This window comes from Dichomitus squalens, assembly GCF_000275845.1.
Source record: "Dichomitus squalens LYAD-421 SS1 unplaced genomic scaffold DICSQscaffold_1, whole genome shotgun sequence".
In the NCBI taxonomy this organism is placed as follows: Eukaryota; Fungi; Basidiomycota; class Agaricomycetes; order Polyporales; family Polyporaceae; genus Dichomitus; species Dichomitus squalens.
In genome coordinates, this window is record NW_006766883.1 from 827,471 (window position 1) to 843,326 (window position 15,856).

Below are 15,856 nucleotides of genomic sequence, written 5' to 3' on the forward strand. Positions count from 1 at the left end.
GGCAAAGCCCGTGCCGAAACCGAAGGTCAAGCCGATGAAGGATAAGGAAGGGACCGCAGGCTCCAGTGGTAGGCTGACACCCTCCGGTAGTGGCACTGCGACGAAGGGGAAGAAGGCCACTGCGACGTCTGCTACGGTCGCCGCAGCTGCCAAACGAGCTGTCTCTGCTGCCGTAGGTCCTTCACGCTCCCGCTCTGCGTCTGAGATGCCCATGCCCGCGGAACCGACGCCGACACCGAAGCCCAAAGCACAACCGGAGGAGGAGGAAGAGTCGGAAGAGGATGCTGTGGACGACAAGCTGTATTGTATCTGCAAGACGAACTACGATGAGGACAAGGTCATGATCGCTTGCGATAGGTGGGCGCTCTTTTGTTCGATCGCATTGACCGTCAGTGGTTGGATGCTGAATGTTGACAATAGATGCGATGAGTGGTATCACACGCAATGTTTGAACATGAACGATTTGGAGGTCGATTTGATTGACCAGTTCGTCTGCCCCCTCTGTATCAAGGGTGAGGACGCAGCAGAACGTGCATGGTTCGCTGTGGCGCTGACACGAAGTGGTTGCAGCCAACCCCAACATGCCCCTCCAGACGACGTACAAGCAGCGATGCATGGCCGGACTGAAGCATCCACACCCATCCTCTCCTTCCGCATGTCACAAGCCCGCACGCGGGGCATTCTCCAAGTTCTGCTCGGACGAGTGTGGCGTCGCATACATGCAACGACGTATCCAAGGGTGGGGTGGAGACGCAGCTATGCTTTGGGCCAGCATTCAAGACACGAAGCAGCGCGAGGGTGTCGTCGTCAAAGTTCAAGTGATTGGCGGACCCAATGGTTTCAATACGGGTGGCAAGCACCCAGGTCAAGCGGTCAACTCTGTGGCGCAGGAAGCGCACGAGGTCCAGAGGCCAATTCACACGCAGCGAGACCGCGCCATTGCTCGCTTGCGAGCACAGCTCAACAAGATCACGCCGAAGCGTGAGGAGTTGAAGAAGGAGCTTGAGGTGATCCTGTGGCGGCAGAAGCTGCTGCGACTCGCCGCTGCTCGTGCGGACAGGGTAGACGAGTGTGGCTGGGATCAACGACTTGTCTTCGACGAAGAGGAGTACGCCGAATTCGCAGAGGGAGTCTTCGAGACCTACGAGGAGTCGAATTCTCGGTCGAACGGCACCGTGGACGACCCAATGCACGTTGATGACGCTGAAGAGCACGGGGAGTGGTGGTGCAGGGGAAAGAAGAAATGCCAGCGCCACGCTGGGTACGTTGCTCCCTTTGTTACGTAGCAACGTGCTCATGATTTTCGCTCTTCTGCACAGGTGGCAAAAGCTTCGCGCAAGTGAAATTGAATGCGATATGGAGATGAACGAGAGGTTGATGTCGCAGTTGACGACTGAGGAGCGTGAGATTCGGACGCAGCTGGAGGACGTCACGAGTGCACCGGTTCGCAAGCTGGTCATGCCAGGATCTCTCCATCCGCCGAATGGACACCAGGGAGTGAATGGGACCAAGGCGAGGCCCAACGGAACGTCCGGGAAGAAGGGCAAGCAGAAGCATTGACATACCGTACTGTCGATATAATTCATAGACATTGGACTCTTCGGATTGCATCCTGCTCTCGCACTGTAACCCTGTCATAGTGGGGTCGTCTCGCATGCATCACAAGTGCGTCCTACATGTATTAGATGCTCGATTATGCAACCGCAATGCCAGCAATATTGGATACGACAACAAGGACATGAATACAATAAGCTGATGACTCCCTGGCGTAATGAATCTGCCTAAATCTGGAGTGCACCGAGACAATGAATGGGAACGACAGACCGGGCGCGGGACGAGTCCGGCGAGCAGCGTGAATCAGTAGCCGTCTCCCTCTCCTCCTTCCTTGCAGAAGCCCTTCTGCTCATACAGGACCTGCGACTTGATGTCCTCACGCTTCTTCTTGTCCGCAATGTCTTGCTTGTGATAGGCCTCCAGCACTGCCCACTCTACCTGGCGCAGCGGAATTTCGTCTTCCTGATCTAGATCCTACAGTCCGAGCCTTCAGCAATGCTCTCCACAGAAGCACACGAGACACTGACTATCTCTCCCAGCAACACGACGTTCTCTCCTCGGATGAGAAAAAGTCCTCTCCATACTTCTGCGAATACGTCCTGGTGGTATATTCGTTCCACGGTGTCCTCTAGCACAAGGTTCGCTGTCCCATAAATGAATCCGTCAGCGACGTTGACTCCGAATGCTTGGGGAAAACGAGGGTGCTCACCGAACTGATCATACGACCTCAAAACTCCTTGGAGCTTCCGACCGTCTCGTAGGACTACTAGCATCTTCCCTGACCGGAGCCAAGAGGACGGAAACCGATACAGGAGGGGAGGGGAGTGGCAAGGCATATGGGCTCAGGTTGCACCTTGAGTATGTGGACTTGGGATAGACGTACTATCGACGCAATCCACAAGAGATCCTGAGGTTGTGAATGGGATCAGGGAGTCCATTGTGCTGAATGGGCACCCTGGCGGGTGTTGGTGATTGTGTGTTATGGCGTTCCAGAGTCGAAAGCGTGTACCCCTGCGGCAGCAGCCTGCAGGAATGTATCGAGCCGCGCCACTCAATAACCGATTGATGGCGGTCATGAGACAATCAGGACGATAAGCTGATATGGCCGAGTCGTTAAGGCGAGTGATTTGAACTTGTTTCATTATCACTTGGGCATTGCCCGCGTAGGTTCAAATCCTGCTGTCAGCGATTTCTTTTCCATTTTGTCCCTTCGAATTGGATGTCCCTCAGTAAGTACTACTTTCGTTTGCTAGTAAGTCTCAAGATCTCGAAGTCCGCTTGCCCCAGTCTCCCTACGCCCAAGGCCTTCACTCAGCGACCAGATTCCATTACTGTGGTTGACTTCTTGCCAGCCGAAGCTCACGTAGTGACTATGCGGAGTCAACGGGACGAGTGGGCTGTGATGTACCAGAAGTAGATGGGCACAGTGGTAGATGTGCCGATAGCGCATGTCGGACTATGGTCATACACGCATACGGGGTTGCATCTGAGGCGGCAACGAAAACGAGTAATGCATTGCAAGTACACCCATTAAGCTGATGTCGTCGCATTAGCCTCCTTCCCGAAGTACCTCCATTGACCCGGTGCGGGCTTCTCCTCTAGTGGCTCCCAGCTACGAGATGACGCGGATGAGATAGCGTTTGGATGAAACACGACAAGCATACTCACGCCTTCCACTCCAATATCTTATTCGCGAGTGAAAGCTCATCCTGAGCAACGTCCAACAGCTCCTCTATCTGGCCCTCGTCTAGCTCCTTCTCGACCGCGGTGACATCCCCGTTCGCGCGCTCCAAGACCTTCAGCTTGTGCTGTGTGAGTGCCTCCGTGCCTTGCCGGTAGACGGATGATGAGGGGATGGCGGAGAGCGTCTGAAGCGTCGCCTCGTATGTCTTCTTCAGCTCAGGGAGTGGGTCATGATGTACTCTGAGGCCGGTGATCCCAGTCGAGTTCTTTGTGAACGCACTGAGTAGAGGACGTGTGAAGCGTAACATCGCGGTGCCCGGACGATGGTGGTGGTAAGAGGTACCGGCGCTCGAGACGCGGAACGCCCAGCGCGACAACACAGGCGCCCGGGCGCACTCCAAGACGGCAAGCAGTTGACCAGCGGGTACCTTCTTGTCTCCTCACCTCGACGACCATGGCGGCCGCGTTGGCTCTTCATCAGTCTCGGACATGGCTCTCAGCAGCGGCTAGACTTCCGCTTTCCCGCATTTCTCTCACTGCGGCCCTTGTGCCTGCTTTTCTGGCCTCTCCGAAGCCCTTCACTTGGGCTATTCCTTCATTACCTTCCTTGCTCGAGCTGTTCCCGCCATGGCTCCTCGCCGTTCCGAAAAAGAAGACGTCACACTCACGAAAGGCGATGAGGAGCGCCAACAAAGGCTTGAAGGACAAGCAAAGTGGGTCCAATACAATGCTTGTCGCGAGACAGGGTTTGCCACGGTTTGCTAAATTCGACTCTCTAGACTTGGTGCATTGTCAGGCTTGCGGTTCGCCGAAGCTGGCGCATAATATCTGTCCTAAGTGCTACCGGGAACTGAACATGGATTGGAAGGCGAGGAACCGGACACCGGAGCTATAAGGTCGTTTGGGGTCGGGTATATGTATGCGTGAGTCCTTTTTTTCAGAACACAGTCAGTGGCAGCTGCTAAGGAGAGTTTGTTTCACTCGTGGTAGTATATACTCTCTAATGCATCTCTGCTACGTATTGTCCGAAAGCCTTCGCTCAGGTCATCGGCCCTCAGTTGAATGAGACGAGTGCTGATGTCTTTAGGCTTGTCTCCCTCCGACCCAGCTTAACCGACAGCGATCAGCTCATATCACAGATGACATTGCGTCCTATGATCGATTCGAACTTTCCCTAACAGGCATATAACTGCTCTCCTTAGTTCGTCAATACCGTACATGAAAGGCAAAACCTCGAGCGGTTCTTCAAATGACGTCTAATCATTCATTCTAAATGTTTGCCTCGTCTGAATAAGAACACATTGATCCTCCCTCAGTCTCACAGAAACCGACCAACGCCTTGGCATCAGCAGAGCGAGGTGTGATATCACAATCGAACTTCTCCGGATATCTGTGGAACTACGATAGTGAGTAGGCTGCACAAGCCGACCTGGCATAGAACACGCACGTCACAACGCCCGACACCATATCGGCCTTGATCTCAATAGGCTTACCGTCGAGGTCTCGTTTGGGACTGATGCTATACGCGTGCAGGATGGACGCTGCGTAGATGTAGATGGTTGCGATCGCAAAATGACGACCCGGGCACGCTCTAGAGCAAAGAATAAGCGGAATCCACACATTTGTGGAGGGCAACATTGTACCTCCTTCCAAAGCCGAATGCAAAAAGAGATGGATCAGGGACGTCGGCACTCCACGTCCTGTCTTCCTTGAAGTAACGTTCAGGAATAAACACCTCCGGATCTGGGAACGCATTTGCGTTTCGAGACATTGCCCTGAGAGCAATAGTCAGTCGATACTGCGACGCGATGGTGTCCTGGTACGTACCAGATGTTGCCGAGCACAATCGAACCCCTGGGGATGCGGTATCCCCTGTATTCGTCTTCCTCCATCAAGCGGTGCGGAAGCCCGAGCGTGAAGACGTTCTGCCAGCGTAGACACTCCTTCACGATCCCATGAATATATGGTAATGTCTTCTGGTCGTCGAACTCGGGGAGCCGGTGAGGGCCGACGACGGCTTCAAGCTCTGCCTGGGCCTTTCGTTGCACTTCCGGATAGAGCGCCATGGCGAGGAAGAAGGTTTGGAGAGTGGAGAAACTCTACACCGCTCTTTAGCATGACATACGAGACGATCATGAGCATGTGAGCGGGTCGAGCACTCACAGTATCTGCGCCAGCTTGTGGAGACGTCAATTGTCACGACGCAATTGTAGTACTCTTAAGACTGACCTCCATAGGTGACTGCGGCGACGTTTTTGGCTAACTCTTCTTTCTCTAGTGCATCGCCAAGGCCGTGGTCTTGTGCCATGATATCGCTAGCGATTGACCAGAATCCCGCGCCGTCTCGCTGGGAAGGCCCATCGTGAGTATGCGTGCAAGGATGGTGAGGATACGGAAGCAAGGTCACTGACGAAGTCCGACATTGCTTTTGTGAAAGGAACATTCTTCAGGGCCAGTGCCTCCTCCCGCCATGTCCCAGCCTTCCTCAGATACGACGCACCTGGCCACCAAGGAGGCAGATGACGCAGTGCAGGGATGAACTCGACCCAGAGAGCTCCGAGCACCAGAGCCTTGGTCGGCCCTTCCACTGCCCGTTCGCCGATGGCAATATATTCGTCGCCGGTGTCTTTGGCTTTGATGCCGTACGAGACTTCGAGAATGGTAGCGCCAAGATCGCTGTCATCCCATGAAATTCAGTAGCGTTATATGCTAATCTGGCGGCAGCCAGCCAATGGCCACTCACTACCGTAAGTCTTGAACAAAGTTGCCTGGATTTGCCAGAAGACGTGTCAAGTATTTGCGGGCCCCGGACAGCTGCGTATGCTGGTACTGCTGGACAACGCCGCTGTGGAAGTATTCATGGAACGCGCGCCTGGTCTGTCTCCACTTAAGACCATAGCCCATCAGAGCTACATTCCAGTCCCACCCAATGCTGCAGCATGAAGGTACGGAATGATGAGAAGGGGCAGGAACAAGTGCGGGGTGACACCTACAGAGGGACGACAGTGGACTTGAAGCGGTCTGAGTAGATAGCTGAGCGTTTGTCCAATAGGTCTGTGATTGCTTGTGCAGAGTTCAGGACGACGACGGACTGTCCTAGGAGGTTTAGGTATACGACATCGCCTTGGGGTGGGTTCAATCCTGGAGTGCCCTGATACGAGGCTGCGACAAACGTACCGTACTCTTCGGCCCAACGTTGGAAAGTGAACCACTGTTTGTTGAGCGGAATATCGAGCGCATTCCCAAGGATTGGAAGACGCTTCGGGCCGGGAGGGAGGGGCAGTGTGCACAATTTTCTAGACGACCTGAAGTATCTGAACGCTAGAAGTTCTACCAAGATTGTGAGGCTGAGGAGTGCGACGGGGGAGATGATATCGAACATCATGATTCGAGACTTGCAGAGTCATTGGCAATAGTCACGAGTGCCTTTTATCCTCAGATTTGAGACGCTCTAGTGGGCGTGCGGGAAGTGCACCCGAGTCTCTGAACAAGCTAGAAGCATGCTGACGCCTTGGGTGCAAACATAAGAGTCGCCATACGAGGTATGGGCGAGAGACAGGGCCCCACGAGACACGGTGGCGTACTGTGTGCTATGGGTTACATATCATCGATGTCCGTTGGCCTGCAAGGTACCGGAATGTTTCATAATGATTCCTGGCAAGAAGAAGCATGAAGAGAGGTCGGTGGAGCTGGCGACATGAGGAAAGGTATCGGAAAGGCGGTGGACCTCTGGTATGGCGCCCCAAGTTTGTGGTAGGAGATGCCGTTATCGTCTCTAGACATATTGAGGCCATAGTCATTCTGTAGCCCGGAGCTTCCGACCCGATGGGTGACACAAAGTGGTGCACTCACGTTCGAAATGCCCTACCTCGATCAGACTCGATCATAAAAGAATGGGCCGTGGAGCGTCTAAAACCACGTGAGAAGCACGTGGTGCCGCGTGGCTGCCATGTGCGCCGCTTATGGGCCCAGCGCGCCGCACGGGCGTCCTGCGCGTTGGGCGCTCTGTTCAACGGGCGAGGCCAGGGTGCAACGGGCAGAGATATTACAACTAGGCAAATTGGACCTCGATATCATATGTATCTACACATAACAATAACAGAGGGTAGATATGGCTGCATAGTGCCGGGAATGATAAGAATAGAATTTTTGCATGCTGAACTTTCTGAGCAGAAAACAACAAGGTGTTTATAGAGTGCTTGACTCTGATAGGACTTGGAGCTGAACATGTACAAAAGTAAGTAAGCAGGTCTCATACTGAACTCAGGAAAACCTCACAGATGATTTTACACAGCGCCTCACATGCAGAATGCAACGGCTGCTTAACAGGTAACAAGTTAAGTAGGTATCATTATGTATTATGACTTTGGGCAACAGTCTGAAAGCAACGGGTGTACCTGCTCACTTTCAGAGAGCTTACAGAAATCACGGAGATAAGCTCTCCCCAAAAAATTACACTCAGGTCAGGGGAACGTTAGATTTCCAGTATGGTTGCGCCGTGATCAAGCCGTGTATGGCGCTGCGGTGTGCACCACGATTGTCGGCAAACATTTGTGGTGTGGCAAACGCCCAAACTTTCTTTAAGCAAAAATAACTCCAGAAGTGCCAATGGCCTCACGGGTGTTGGTGGAAAGTCCCAAGCTCTCATATTGAGGTGAAAGTGACCCAATGATGTCTTGGTGATAGTTTGAGAACGATTGAGGTAACTCAGAGTACTTTGATAACGTTTATATCCCCCGGTGCGACGCGCATGGGGAGCACGACGATAAGCCTCCGGAGGCGCACTTGGATGTACCTGTAAGCGAGATTTCTCGGCAATACTCGCAAAGCACAAACTTCGACGCGTAGGTGAGCTGATACACTGCGGCGCCATACACGGCTTGACCATGGTGCAACCATACTGGAAAACTGACATTCTGTAGGTCAGAGACGAGCCGACCAAAATGCAAGTCCAATCTGCCGCTCACTGCGGCCAAGTCACTGGAGGGCACTACAAAGAGCCATTCAGGCACTTTGAACTCCCATCGCTGGGCTCTGCTGCTGCGCAGTGAGCTCGACGGGGGCTCAGAGCATCCATTGGACTCACATATAGTTCGGCTCCCAACCAACCTGAGCATGGTTGTTTCGAAGGGGCCTATCAATATGCTATCCGCTGTAAAGCGACAACCAAAAATCAAAACCTATATTATGATAGAGCCTAAAACATCATTTTGGGTACCTATACTGTAATTTGCTTGAATCCTTACAATGTGTTAAGCTTGCGATAAGAAGAACCAATCCAATTATTCAATCCAGCAGGCAAGAGCGGCAAAGCCACGGGTAAACAAAAGCTAGTCTCATGTTGCATGCAGAAGATCAGGGACAGGACACATGGCAGCGATCTCCGAGACATCAGTCTGGTCCTGGTATCTGCGGTTTTCTCGAGTGTACTAGTAGAGCAATTCTGACTTCTCACGGAATACACGACGGGCGAGAATCGATTGCACTTGAAGGTGCCGAACGGCTGGTCATTGTCGAGGTTGGCGTAGCTGTGGTCCCAAACAGGAAGCACAGGCACGAAGCTGTGCTGTTACATAAGCCAGTGATCCAAAATCTCTTCCCATACTAGTAGTACCGCTCTGTTTCGTTTACGTCTTCAAGTCACGTCACATCTCTTTAGAGCATAATAATGAACAAGTCATCTACTGTTTCGTGCAGTATCATAGGCTTCCACATAAGGCCAGTCGCTATGAAAGCATTCCCTCCATCGCCGAGATGCCGTTGCGTCCAGAACCTGTTTCACGCCCGCCTACGGAGGAGGGCCATCCAAAGGGTAATAAGGTGTCCATATTCTTCGAGGGCGAGAATCACACTCTTAAAAGGGATACTGTCAAACTGAGAAGTTTTCGTTTGACTTTGCCGTGAAATGTTTGGGGTTCACTGAGTTATTGTAGACTATGGAGGATCAGGCGCCTCGGCGCGAGGACGTAGTGAGATCGAGAGAGCCCCGTGATATGATTGGATGGGCGGGTAGAAAATCTGATTCACATTGAATCGATCTGCCGTACCGCAAATTATGTGGGCGTGTCTGCTGGAACCGTACTTAGTATGTTAGGATGCGGAGCGTGGAGGAAGCCGATTCGGACGGGCCGAAGATGCACGCCGGGAGCGCCAATCGCGACACGACGGGTAGTCGCAGTCACATGACCGACGCGTGGGATGAACCACCAGTGCGCAACGCGCTCTGCCACTCAAGCAGTTCCTCCCTCAAGACCACATCGACGCGTTCGCTACTTCCCATCCCCTCATCTGCTCACGAATTTCCGCCATGGATGGCTCGAGACCTGGTGAGGCAGGCGTCATTGCCTGGTGCAACTCGATACGGTTCACGATGGCGAAGGACCCCGGCCGCCAATTTCTATACGAACAAATACAGAAGGAGGGCTTCGATTTCCTCGACATGTATCTTGAGAACTTCTTGGATGGGCCAACGAAAGAGTGCGTGTGGTTGGCTATCAACCTCTAGCGAATCACAGTTTTTTGATCTGTCGCTGTAGACCTGTGATTGAACTCCTCAAGACTCCCGGTCGAAAGAAGAACACCGCGGTCAAGACTCGTGCAGCTACTGCTGCAGCGGCGAAGATCAACGCTGTGACATCTATGTCGTTTGAGGTACGTCTCTCGCGCATTCCCTCGCCCCAACACTCACGGGTGCTCGAAGGATGGTGAGGCGAAGGAGAACCACGCGCCCTTGAACAATTTCCACAAGGCTCTCTTACAAGCGAAGGAAGGGAGTAATTCTACTCAAGAGAAGCGGTCTTCCCACCAACTCTCCGCAGAACGGTCTTTGCCGAACAAGCCCCTTGGAAAGGTCAAGGACCAGCGGATTGTCACCATCGCCGACAGCCCAGCGGTCCAGGTGTCCGACGCCGCCATGGACGTGGATGAAGTGCACAAACCGATCCCTGCTCCTACATTCAGCGTCGTACAACCGGTGGCACAAGTCGCGAGCCAGGGAGCATCCCTGGAAGTTCCTGTAAACGCGACCAACGAGCTCTCAATGATTGTGGAGGACGATGAGTTAGCGGAGAGGAGTCGAGTATCTCTTGATATTCCGCTATCCGCCAAGCCGGCAGCTGTGGGAATTGACCCCGAGCCTGGGAGACCTAACGAGACTCGAGATGTCTTCCACGACGCAGAAGAGGCTGTGTCTGATGACGTACGTATGCAGGACGATATCGCGGACGACGCGGACATGTCAATGGCGGACGATGAGCAGCCTCCCCAAGGTGACGTGACGTCTGCCTCCGTAGCCACCTTCCATACGATTCCACTCAGTCCGCGACGCGAACCGGAGCCAGCACAACAATCGGCGCGCACAGCGGACTTCCACACAGCACCCCTTCCGAGGGTGTCGCTGTCACCCGTACCTGTGGAGGAGGAGCTGCATTCACATACGGCTCCCTTACCGGCCTCGTCATCGAAGCATGAGGAGTACACTATGCCCTTGCGCGAAGAGCCTTCGGCCCCCGTCCCTGGACTGTCGCGCAAACCTAGCGTGGCACAGTTCACCGGGCTCCCTGCACCGTCTCCTCTTCGGAAGTCATTGCGGCCACCGGGCGATGCGTCAGCAGGCTCTTCGACAGGGGCGACTGCGGCTCCGGCCCTCGGTAAGCGCACTTCGACATCATGGCTATCCAAGGCGCGCGAGACGAAGGCTTTGGAGACCACTTCGAAGAGGAAGAGTACCCTCGACCCAGGCATCGGCACGTTCGCTGCCAACAAACGGAAGAGCAGTGAGATGCTCGAAGCTGCGAATGCTGTCCTCAGGTCTCTCGACGAGGAAGAGCGTGCGACGAAAGTGCCAAAACTTGCCAACTCTCCTGCTGGGGACGACAATGCAGACAAGGGAAAGGGCAAGGGCAAGGGCAAAGCTCCAAGTTTAGACACGGTATGTGTTAAGCTCATGCTTCGTCGAGCCACTGATAAGCCGACCTCATCGTGCTCAGGTCTTCCATGCTGCCCCGGCGCAGCCCACGACTTCAGCGGAGATCGTTGGGGTTGCAACAACCGTGCCTACGTCAGCCACCGCTGTGCTAGCTGAGCAGGATGACATGCTCGCGACGATCTTGAAAAAGAACTACGAGGCACGGACGGGCAAGAGCATGGGCAAATCCCTTGGCGGTAACGCCGCCGCCGCCCTTGCGGAAGCGCGGGCTGCTGCTGAGGCGCGGGTAGCGGAGAGGCACAAGCTCGAGTTGGGCGACGTGTCGATGACGTCCGAAGAGAAGAAGTCTTCGCCTGTCGACACTCAGACTGCTCCCACAGACCCCACCGAGTCCGAGCGGAGGCTCAGCGTGTCGGACCTCATCCCGTCGTCCGAGGGAAAGTCAAAGCCGAAGGCAAAGCAGGACACGGCACAAGCCAGGCAGCCAACACCGCCAGGTGCGGACACGAGTGCCTCGACCACTCCGCCGAACTCCCCGCCACGCTCGCGCAATACGAGCTTCGTTGCACACACCGGACCCGTCTTTTCGAAGCCTCCTGCACAGGCTCCCGCACCTTCCGCTCGTACGGAGTCGTCTGCGCCTGCAGCGATTCGCGACTACAAGCTCCCTACAGAGAATCCGTTTTCCATCCCTGCCGCAATGGCGTTGGGGATGGGCATGAAATTCCAGCCATTGTCCGCGCAGAGCAGCAAGGCGAGCGCCTTCTCGGACGTCGTCTTCGACCGCACCAACGCCTCGCCCGCGTGGATGCCGTCCACGCAGGACACGTCCTACTCCGCCGCTCAATCGCAATCGCAGCCGAAGGGCGTCGTGGATGACAATGACGATGATGATGACGACAACGAGCTTGACGCGGATGACAGCTGGGGCGTCGATGAGAAGTTCGCGAGCAACCAGATGTGGACGCCGTTCGGGTTCCAGAGCGCGAACCCGGACCAGCTCAAGGACGACACGATGACGTGGAGCACGATCCCGAGCCGGAGCACGAGCCAGAAGGGGGGTGACACGCAGGCGACACAGAGCCTGTTCCCGACAGAGGAGGTCGACGAGGAGGAGGAGGAAGAGAGAGAAGAGCCCGATCCGGAGCGCGGCTTTGCGGAGCGGTTGGCTGCGGCGGACCAGCAGCCGTCGGATGTGGAGGACGGTGCAGTTGGAGAGGGGGATATGGCCATGGAGATCGACGAAGACGACGCGGAGGAGAAGGTGGAAGAGGAAGAGGATTTCGATGAGGCGGTCCTTGCAGGTAAATCCACGATCAAGCTCGTCCAGGTAAGCGCTCCTCTGGTACTGGGGTTAGAGCATGGAGCTGATATTCTCTTGTCGCATAACATCAGCAGAAATCTGACACATCCTCACAACCTCGTAGCGACAGCCAGCAATCGATGGCTTCGACGGCTTCGTCGCAGTCCAATTTGGGCCTCTTTGGCCAGGCGAGTAAGCTGGTCAGCAGCGTATTTGGTGGTGGAGCCAAGAAAGCCAAACCGGAGGTTAAGAGCCTCCAGCTCGCTGCCGCTGCTGCGAAGAAGGTTCGTTGCCTCGCTCATTCAAGTCGCATCTTGTACTGATGTTCCATCATTGCACAGCAACAAGAGGAGCAGGAGAAGAAGGCACAGCGGTTGAAGGAGATGGAAGCTCGCCGGCAGCAAGCAATCCAGCGCAAGGCGGAGGAAGAGAAGGCTCGGCAGATCGAGGAAGAGCGCAAGATCAAGGAGGAGACAGAACGTCGCAAGCGTGAGCGGGAGGAGCACACAGACAAGCGTCCCCTGAGCAGGGCCGCGACTGCGCCAAAGAAGGTGAGATATGTGTCTCATCATGATGTTGTGTGCGCCTGACCATCGGGCAGAACGAGGACGACACCTCCAAACGCAAGGTGGCGGCGACGACTTCTCAGAAACCGCCGTCTAAGGAGAAGAAGGATGCCGTACCTCCTCGGACCCTTAAGCCTAGCGTTGGCGCTTCGTCGAAGCCCGTGCTGAAGTCCGCACTCAAGCAGCCTACTGCAGGTCCTTCTGGCTCCTCGGTTCCTGTCACCCCTGGTGCATCTAAGGTGCCTGCACAGAAGACCGTCAAGCACATGCCTTCATCAAGCAATCTCAAGATTCCCCCACCCGCAGCGTCCAAGGGCAAGGAGAAGGACACTGCAGAGCCTTTGCGCTCCAAGACTCCCACTGGCCCCCCGCCGCCCGCGCAGGAGCCGCCGCGGGTGGCGAGCGAGAGCATCGAGCTGCCCGACATCAACAGCGAATACTCGGACTCAGAAGACGAGGACCGCCCCAAGCGCGACCTGCCGGACTGGGCGAAGAGCCCGGACATCGCGGCAGCGCTACAGCAGCAGAGCACGATCAACCCGGACGACATCTTTGGGCAGATCAGGCCGCTGCGCATGGAGGAGATCTTCCGGACGCGGCACAGCCGGTTCCGTGCGCGGACGAGCTCGGCGAACTGGACGGGTACGGACGAGCTCACGCAGGAGGAGGAGCGGGAGTACGCGCGGCGGATGGGCTTCAGGTAGACCCTGTGGCGTCTGATTGATTTTGGTTCATGGTTGATTGGCACGGCGGCGTTGGGTTTGAAGCCATAACGGCAGTTCACGCATATGGATACGGCATCTCTCTCTAGGGATACATCGGACGGCTCATGAAGGCAAACATGGCGTCTTTCTATGCATACAAATATGGTCCCTTATGCAGCTTCGTAGTTGCAATCAAGATTACGACTACGTCGTGTTGCACAAGGGAATATCCGGAACAGTCCTTGGGCGTAAGTTATTACTCCTATATGTCCTCCTAATCAATACGCATGGTGTAGAATATTCGTATCCGGCCGGGGTATAACAGATGTCAAAGGGGGGGTGCGCTTAAACGGCATCTGGCGCAAGGTCACGACGGCAGCGTCTCTTATGCCGTTCCCAGTCTTCCCTCTGACGAACAGGTCAGCAAGGTTGAAACTTAAAAGACACACTGACGGCAGCTCACCTGGCATTCGTGGGAGCAGTAGAATGCGCCCTGGCAACAATTAATTTGTGAGCGACGCTGCAGTATGTGCTTCACCGTGCTTGAGGAACGCTGACTAACCTTGCAACCTCCGCAGATGGAGAGGCCAGGACTTCTGAGTAGCCCTTTGGCACACTGCGCAAAGGTTATTGACGGCTCCTATTTAACGGACAAAGAGAGACACGTACGGCGTGATTGCTGCAGCACATATCGTCGGCGGCACCAAGCATTTTGAGAGCCTTCGCCTTCAGGAGCTCGCTACGGATGCGGTGAACGCGCGCGAGATTCTCCCGGCTGGTGGTGATCTCTTTGAAGTTGTGGGTGATGATGCTGACATCGAGGGACTTCTCGAACCAGTGCTCTGCACCATCGAGCTTTCCCATGTGAAGATAGAGCTCTCCGAGAGTGTTCCAGAGGCTGGCGAGGGTCGGGGACGGAACGGCGGGATCTACGAGGTCGAGAGCCTGCTGGAGGAGGCGTTCAGCCTCCGTGTAGCTACCGCGGGCATCGAGCTGGCGAGCTTGGAGGCTAAGCTTGGAGACCTCAGCGAGGACGGAGTCGTTAGGGGTGAGTGCGGGGCCTTCGTCGGGATAAGTGAGCATGTCAGTGTCCATTTCGGCCAGCGCGGGTAGAGCAGGGCGAGAAAGCAGGTCAGAGACAGGACGTTGGGGTAAGGAGATGGTGAGCTAGGTAGCAGCGTCAGCTGCAAGATGGTTGCAATGAACATGCCGGAAGGATGGCTGTGGCTGTCTCGGAGATGGTTTCAAGCTGCCGACCCGCCGGCCCCGACTCGGGTGAGCTCTCCCGACTCTTGAGAACATCGAGACCGTTGAGTCCAGCGAGTCTGGCGGACTCCGCCGGACTCCGGGGATCACATGATCTGGCCAAGCAAGGCACTGCTGATTGCCACTAGATCCCCTTGGCGCCTATTGCGAATTTCTTGTGCCAGCGCAAAGGTCGGCTTCACGGTGCGTGTACTAGGTCTCGACTGAAGCTATCCTCCGAATGCAAGTCGAGAGCATAGAACTGAGCGAGAGAAATCTCAATAATATAGGAGAATACACCCCAGAATGCGAAGACGTTGTAATACTTGTATACACAGAAGCTGCACCCCGGCTTTCCAGTACTTATGGTCACGTCATATCGTTTACGGAAAATATAAGACTTGTGCGCTCCTCATGGCATGAACCCTGCTGATAAACTCGGGGCTGTGAAGACAAGGATTAGATCCGACTAGAGTCGAAGCAAGATCTTCAGTCAGTAAGGAAAGACTTAAGAGGGAGGACACAATCTGAAGTCCTTATATACTACAGAGAAGTGTCCATGACTAATCGAAGAGTGGTTAGTCACATGTACCATAGTGCGATGAATAATACGATGGTGAAAGAATTGCGACGTATCGCACCATAGGATGAGTAAGAGATGAGTAAGGCATAGACCTGTCTAGACCGTTCTGGAGTAGTACGGATTGTCCTAGACAGTACCAGAAGAGTCCGGAAGCATAGCTATAGTACACGAGCAGAGAGTCCCAAATATGGTAACATACTACATAAGCGACTACAGCTAAGCGCTAGGAGACGCATAGCCTCGTGTAGTCCGGACCGGATAAGTCCAAGTTCAACACCTGCCACTGGCGGA

The 15,856-nt window shown here is 54.8% G+C and overlaps 7 protein-coding genes and 1 non-coding gene across 8 annotated transcripts; 4 read left to right on the forward strand and 4 right to left on the reverse strand.

The window, feature by feature from the left end:
* Positions 1 to 7: 7 nt before the first annotated feature.
* On the forward strand, positions 8 to 1,560 carry DICSQDRAFT_164500 (uncharacterized protein; the record flags this gene model as incomplete). The annotated part of the gene is made up of 4 exons (XM_007360116.1): positions 8 to 357; positions 421 to 512; positions 571 to 1,261; positions 1,320 to 1,560. Coding segments are annotated over 4 exons (1,374 nt in total), but the record flags the coding sequence as incomplete, so codon positions are not given.
* Positions 1,561 to 1,857: 297 nt separating this feature from the next.
* On the reverse strand, positions 1,858 to 2,492 carry DICSQDRAFT_46159 (Sm-like ribonucleo protein; the record flags this gene model as incomplete). Its single annotated transcript, XM_007359759.1, has 4 exons — positions 1,858 to 2,028; positions 2,082 to 2,197; positions 2,264 to 2,332; positions 2,438 to 2,492. The coding sequence occupies 4 exons, from the start codon at positions 2,490 to 2,492 to the stop codon at positions 1,858 to 1,860; spliced, it is 411 nt and encodes a 136-aa protein (XP_007359821.1).
* A 157-nt stretch (positions 2,493 to 2,649) lies between these two features.
* DICSQDRAFT_t1 lies at positions 2,650 to 2,742 on the forward strand. Its single transcript has one exon. It is a non-coding gene; the product is annotated as a tRNA-Ser (tRNA).
* A 292-nt stretch (positions 2,743 to 3,034) lies between these two features.
* DICSQDRAFT_75578 (NADH2 dehydrogenase) lies at positions 3,035 to 3,576 on the reverse strand. The gene is made up of 2 exons (XM_007360117.1): positions 3,223 to 3,576; positions 3,035 to 3,166 (listed from the first exon to the last, which is right to left on the reverse strand). The coding sequence occupies exons 1-2, from the start codon at positions 3,543 to 3,545 to the stop codon at positions 3,085 to 3,087; spliced, it is 405 nt and encodes a 134-aa protein (XP_007360179.1). The 5' UTR covers positions 3,546 to 3,576; the 3' UTR covers positions 3,035 to 3,084.
* Positions 3,577 to 3,691: 115 nt separating this feature from the next.
* DICSQDRAFT_48223 (uncharacterized protein) lies at positions 3,692 to 4,132 on the forward strand (the record flags this gene model as incomplete). The annotated part of the gene is made up of 2 exons (XM_007359886.1): positions 3,692 to 3,950; positions 4,017 to 4,132. The coding sequence occupies 2 exons, from the start codon at positions 3,692 to 3,694 to the stop codon at positions 4,130 to 4,132; spliced, it is 375 nt and encodes a 124-aa protein (XP_007359948.1).
* A 374-nt stretch (positions 4,133 to 4,506) lies between these two features.
* DICSQDRAFT_95280 (CyP450 monooxygenase) lies at positions 4,507 to 6,619 on the reverse strand (the record flags this gene model as incomplete). The annotated part of the gene is made up of 10 exons (XM_007360118.1): positions 4,507 to 4,627; positions 4,685 to 4,828; positions 4,881 to 5,012; positions 5,065 to 5,336; positions 5,401 to 5,414; positions 5,467 to 5,584; positions 5,649 to 5,913; positions 5,981 to 6,169; positions 6,231 to 6,360; positions 6,415 to 6,619. 10 exons carry the CDS (start codon positions 6,617 to 6,619, stop codon positions 4,507 to 4,509), a joined length of 1,590 nt encoding a protein of 529 aa, XP_007360180.1.
* Positions 6,620 to 13,422: 6,803 nt separating this feature from the next.
* Positions 13,423 to 13,737, forward strand: DICSQDRAFT_13590 (uncharacterized protein; the record flags this gene model as incomplete). Its single annotated transcript, XM_007359681.2, has 1 exon — positions 13,423 to 13,737. A coding segment is annotated over one exon (315 nt), but the record flags the coding sequence as incomplete, so codon positions are not given.
* A 345-nt stretch (positions 13,738 to 14,082) lies between these two features.
* Positions 14,083 to 14,820, reverse strand: DICSQDRAFT_47845 (uncharacterized protein; the record flags this gene model as incomplete). Its single annotated transcript, XM_007359862.1, has 3 exons — positions 14,083 to 14,145; positions 14,201 to 14,269; positions 14,401 to 14,820. The coding sequence occupies 3 exons, from the start codon at positions 14,818 to 14,820 to the stop codon at positions 14,083 to 14,085; spliced, it is 552 nt and encodes a 183-aa protein (XP_007359924.1).
* Positions 14,821 to 15,856: the final 1,036 nt, after the last annotated feature.

Bases quoted from the DNA above. Each gene is read 5' to 3' on its own strand.
- DICSQDRAFT_75578 (XM_007360117.1), bottom strand. From the start codon at position 3,545: ATGTTACGCTTCACACGTCCTCTACTCAGTGCGTTCACAAAGAACTCG. The intron at 3,167-3,222 runs GTGAGTATGCTT...GTCATCTCGTAG, and splicing joins AAGATATTGGAGTGGAAGGC to CTGGGAGCCACTAGAGGAGA.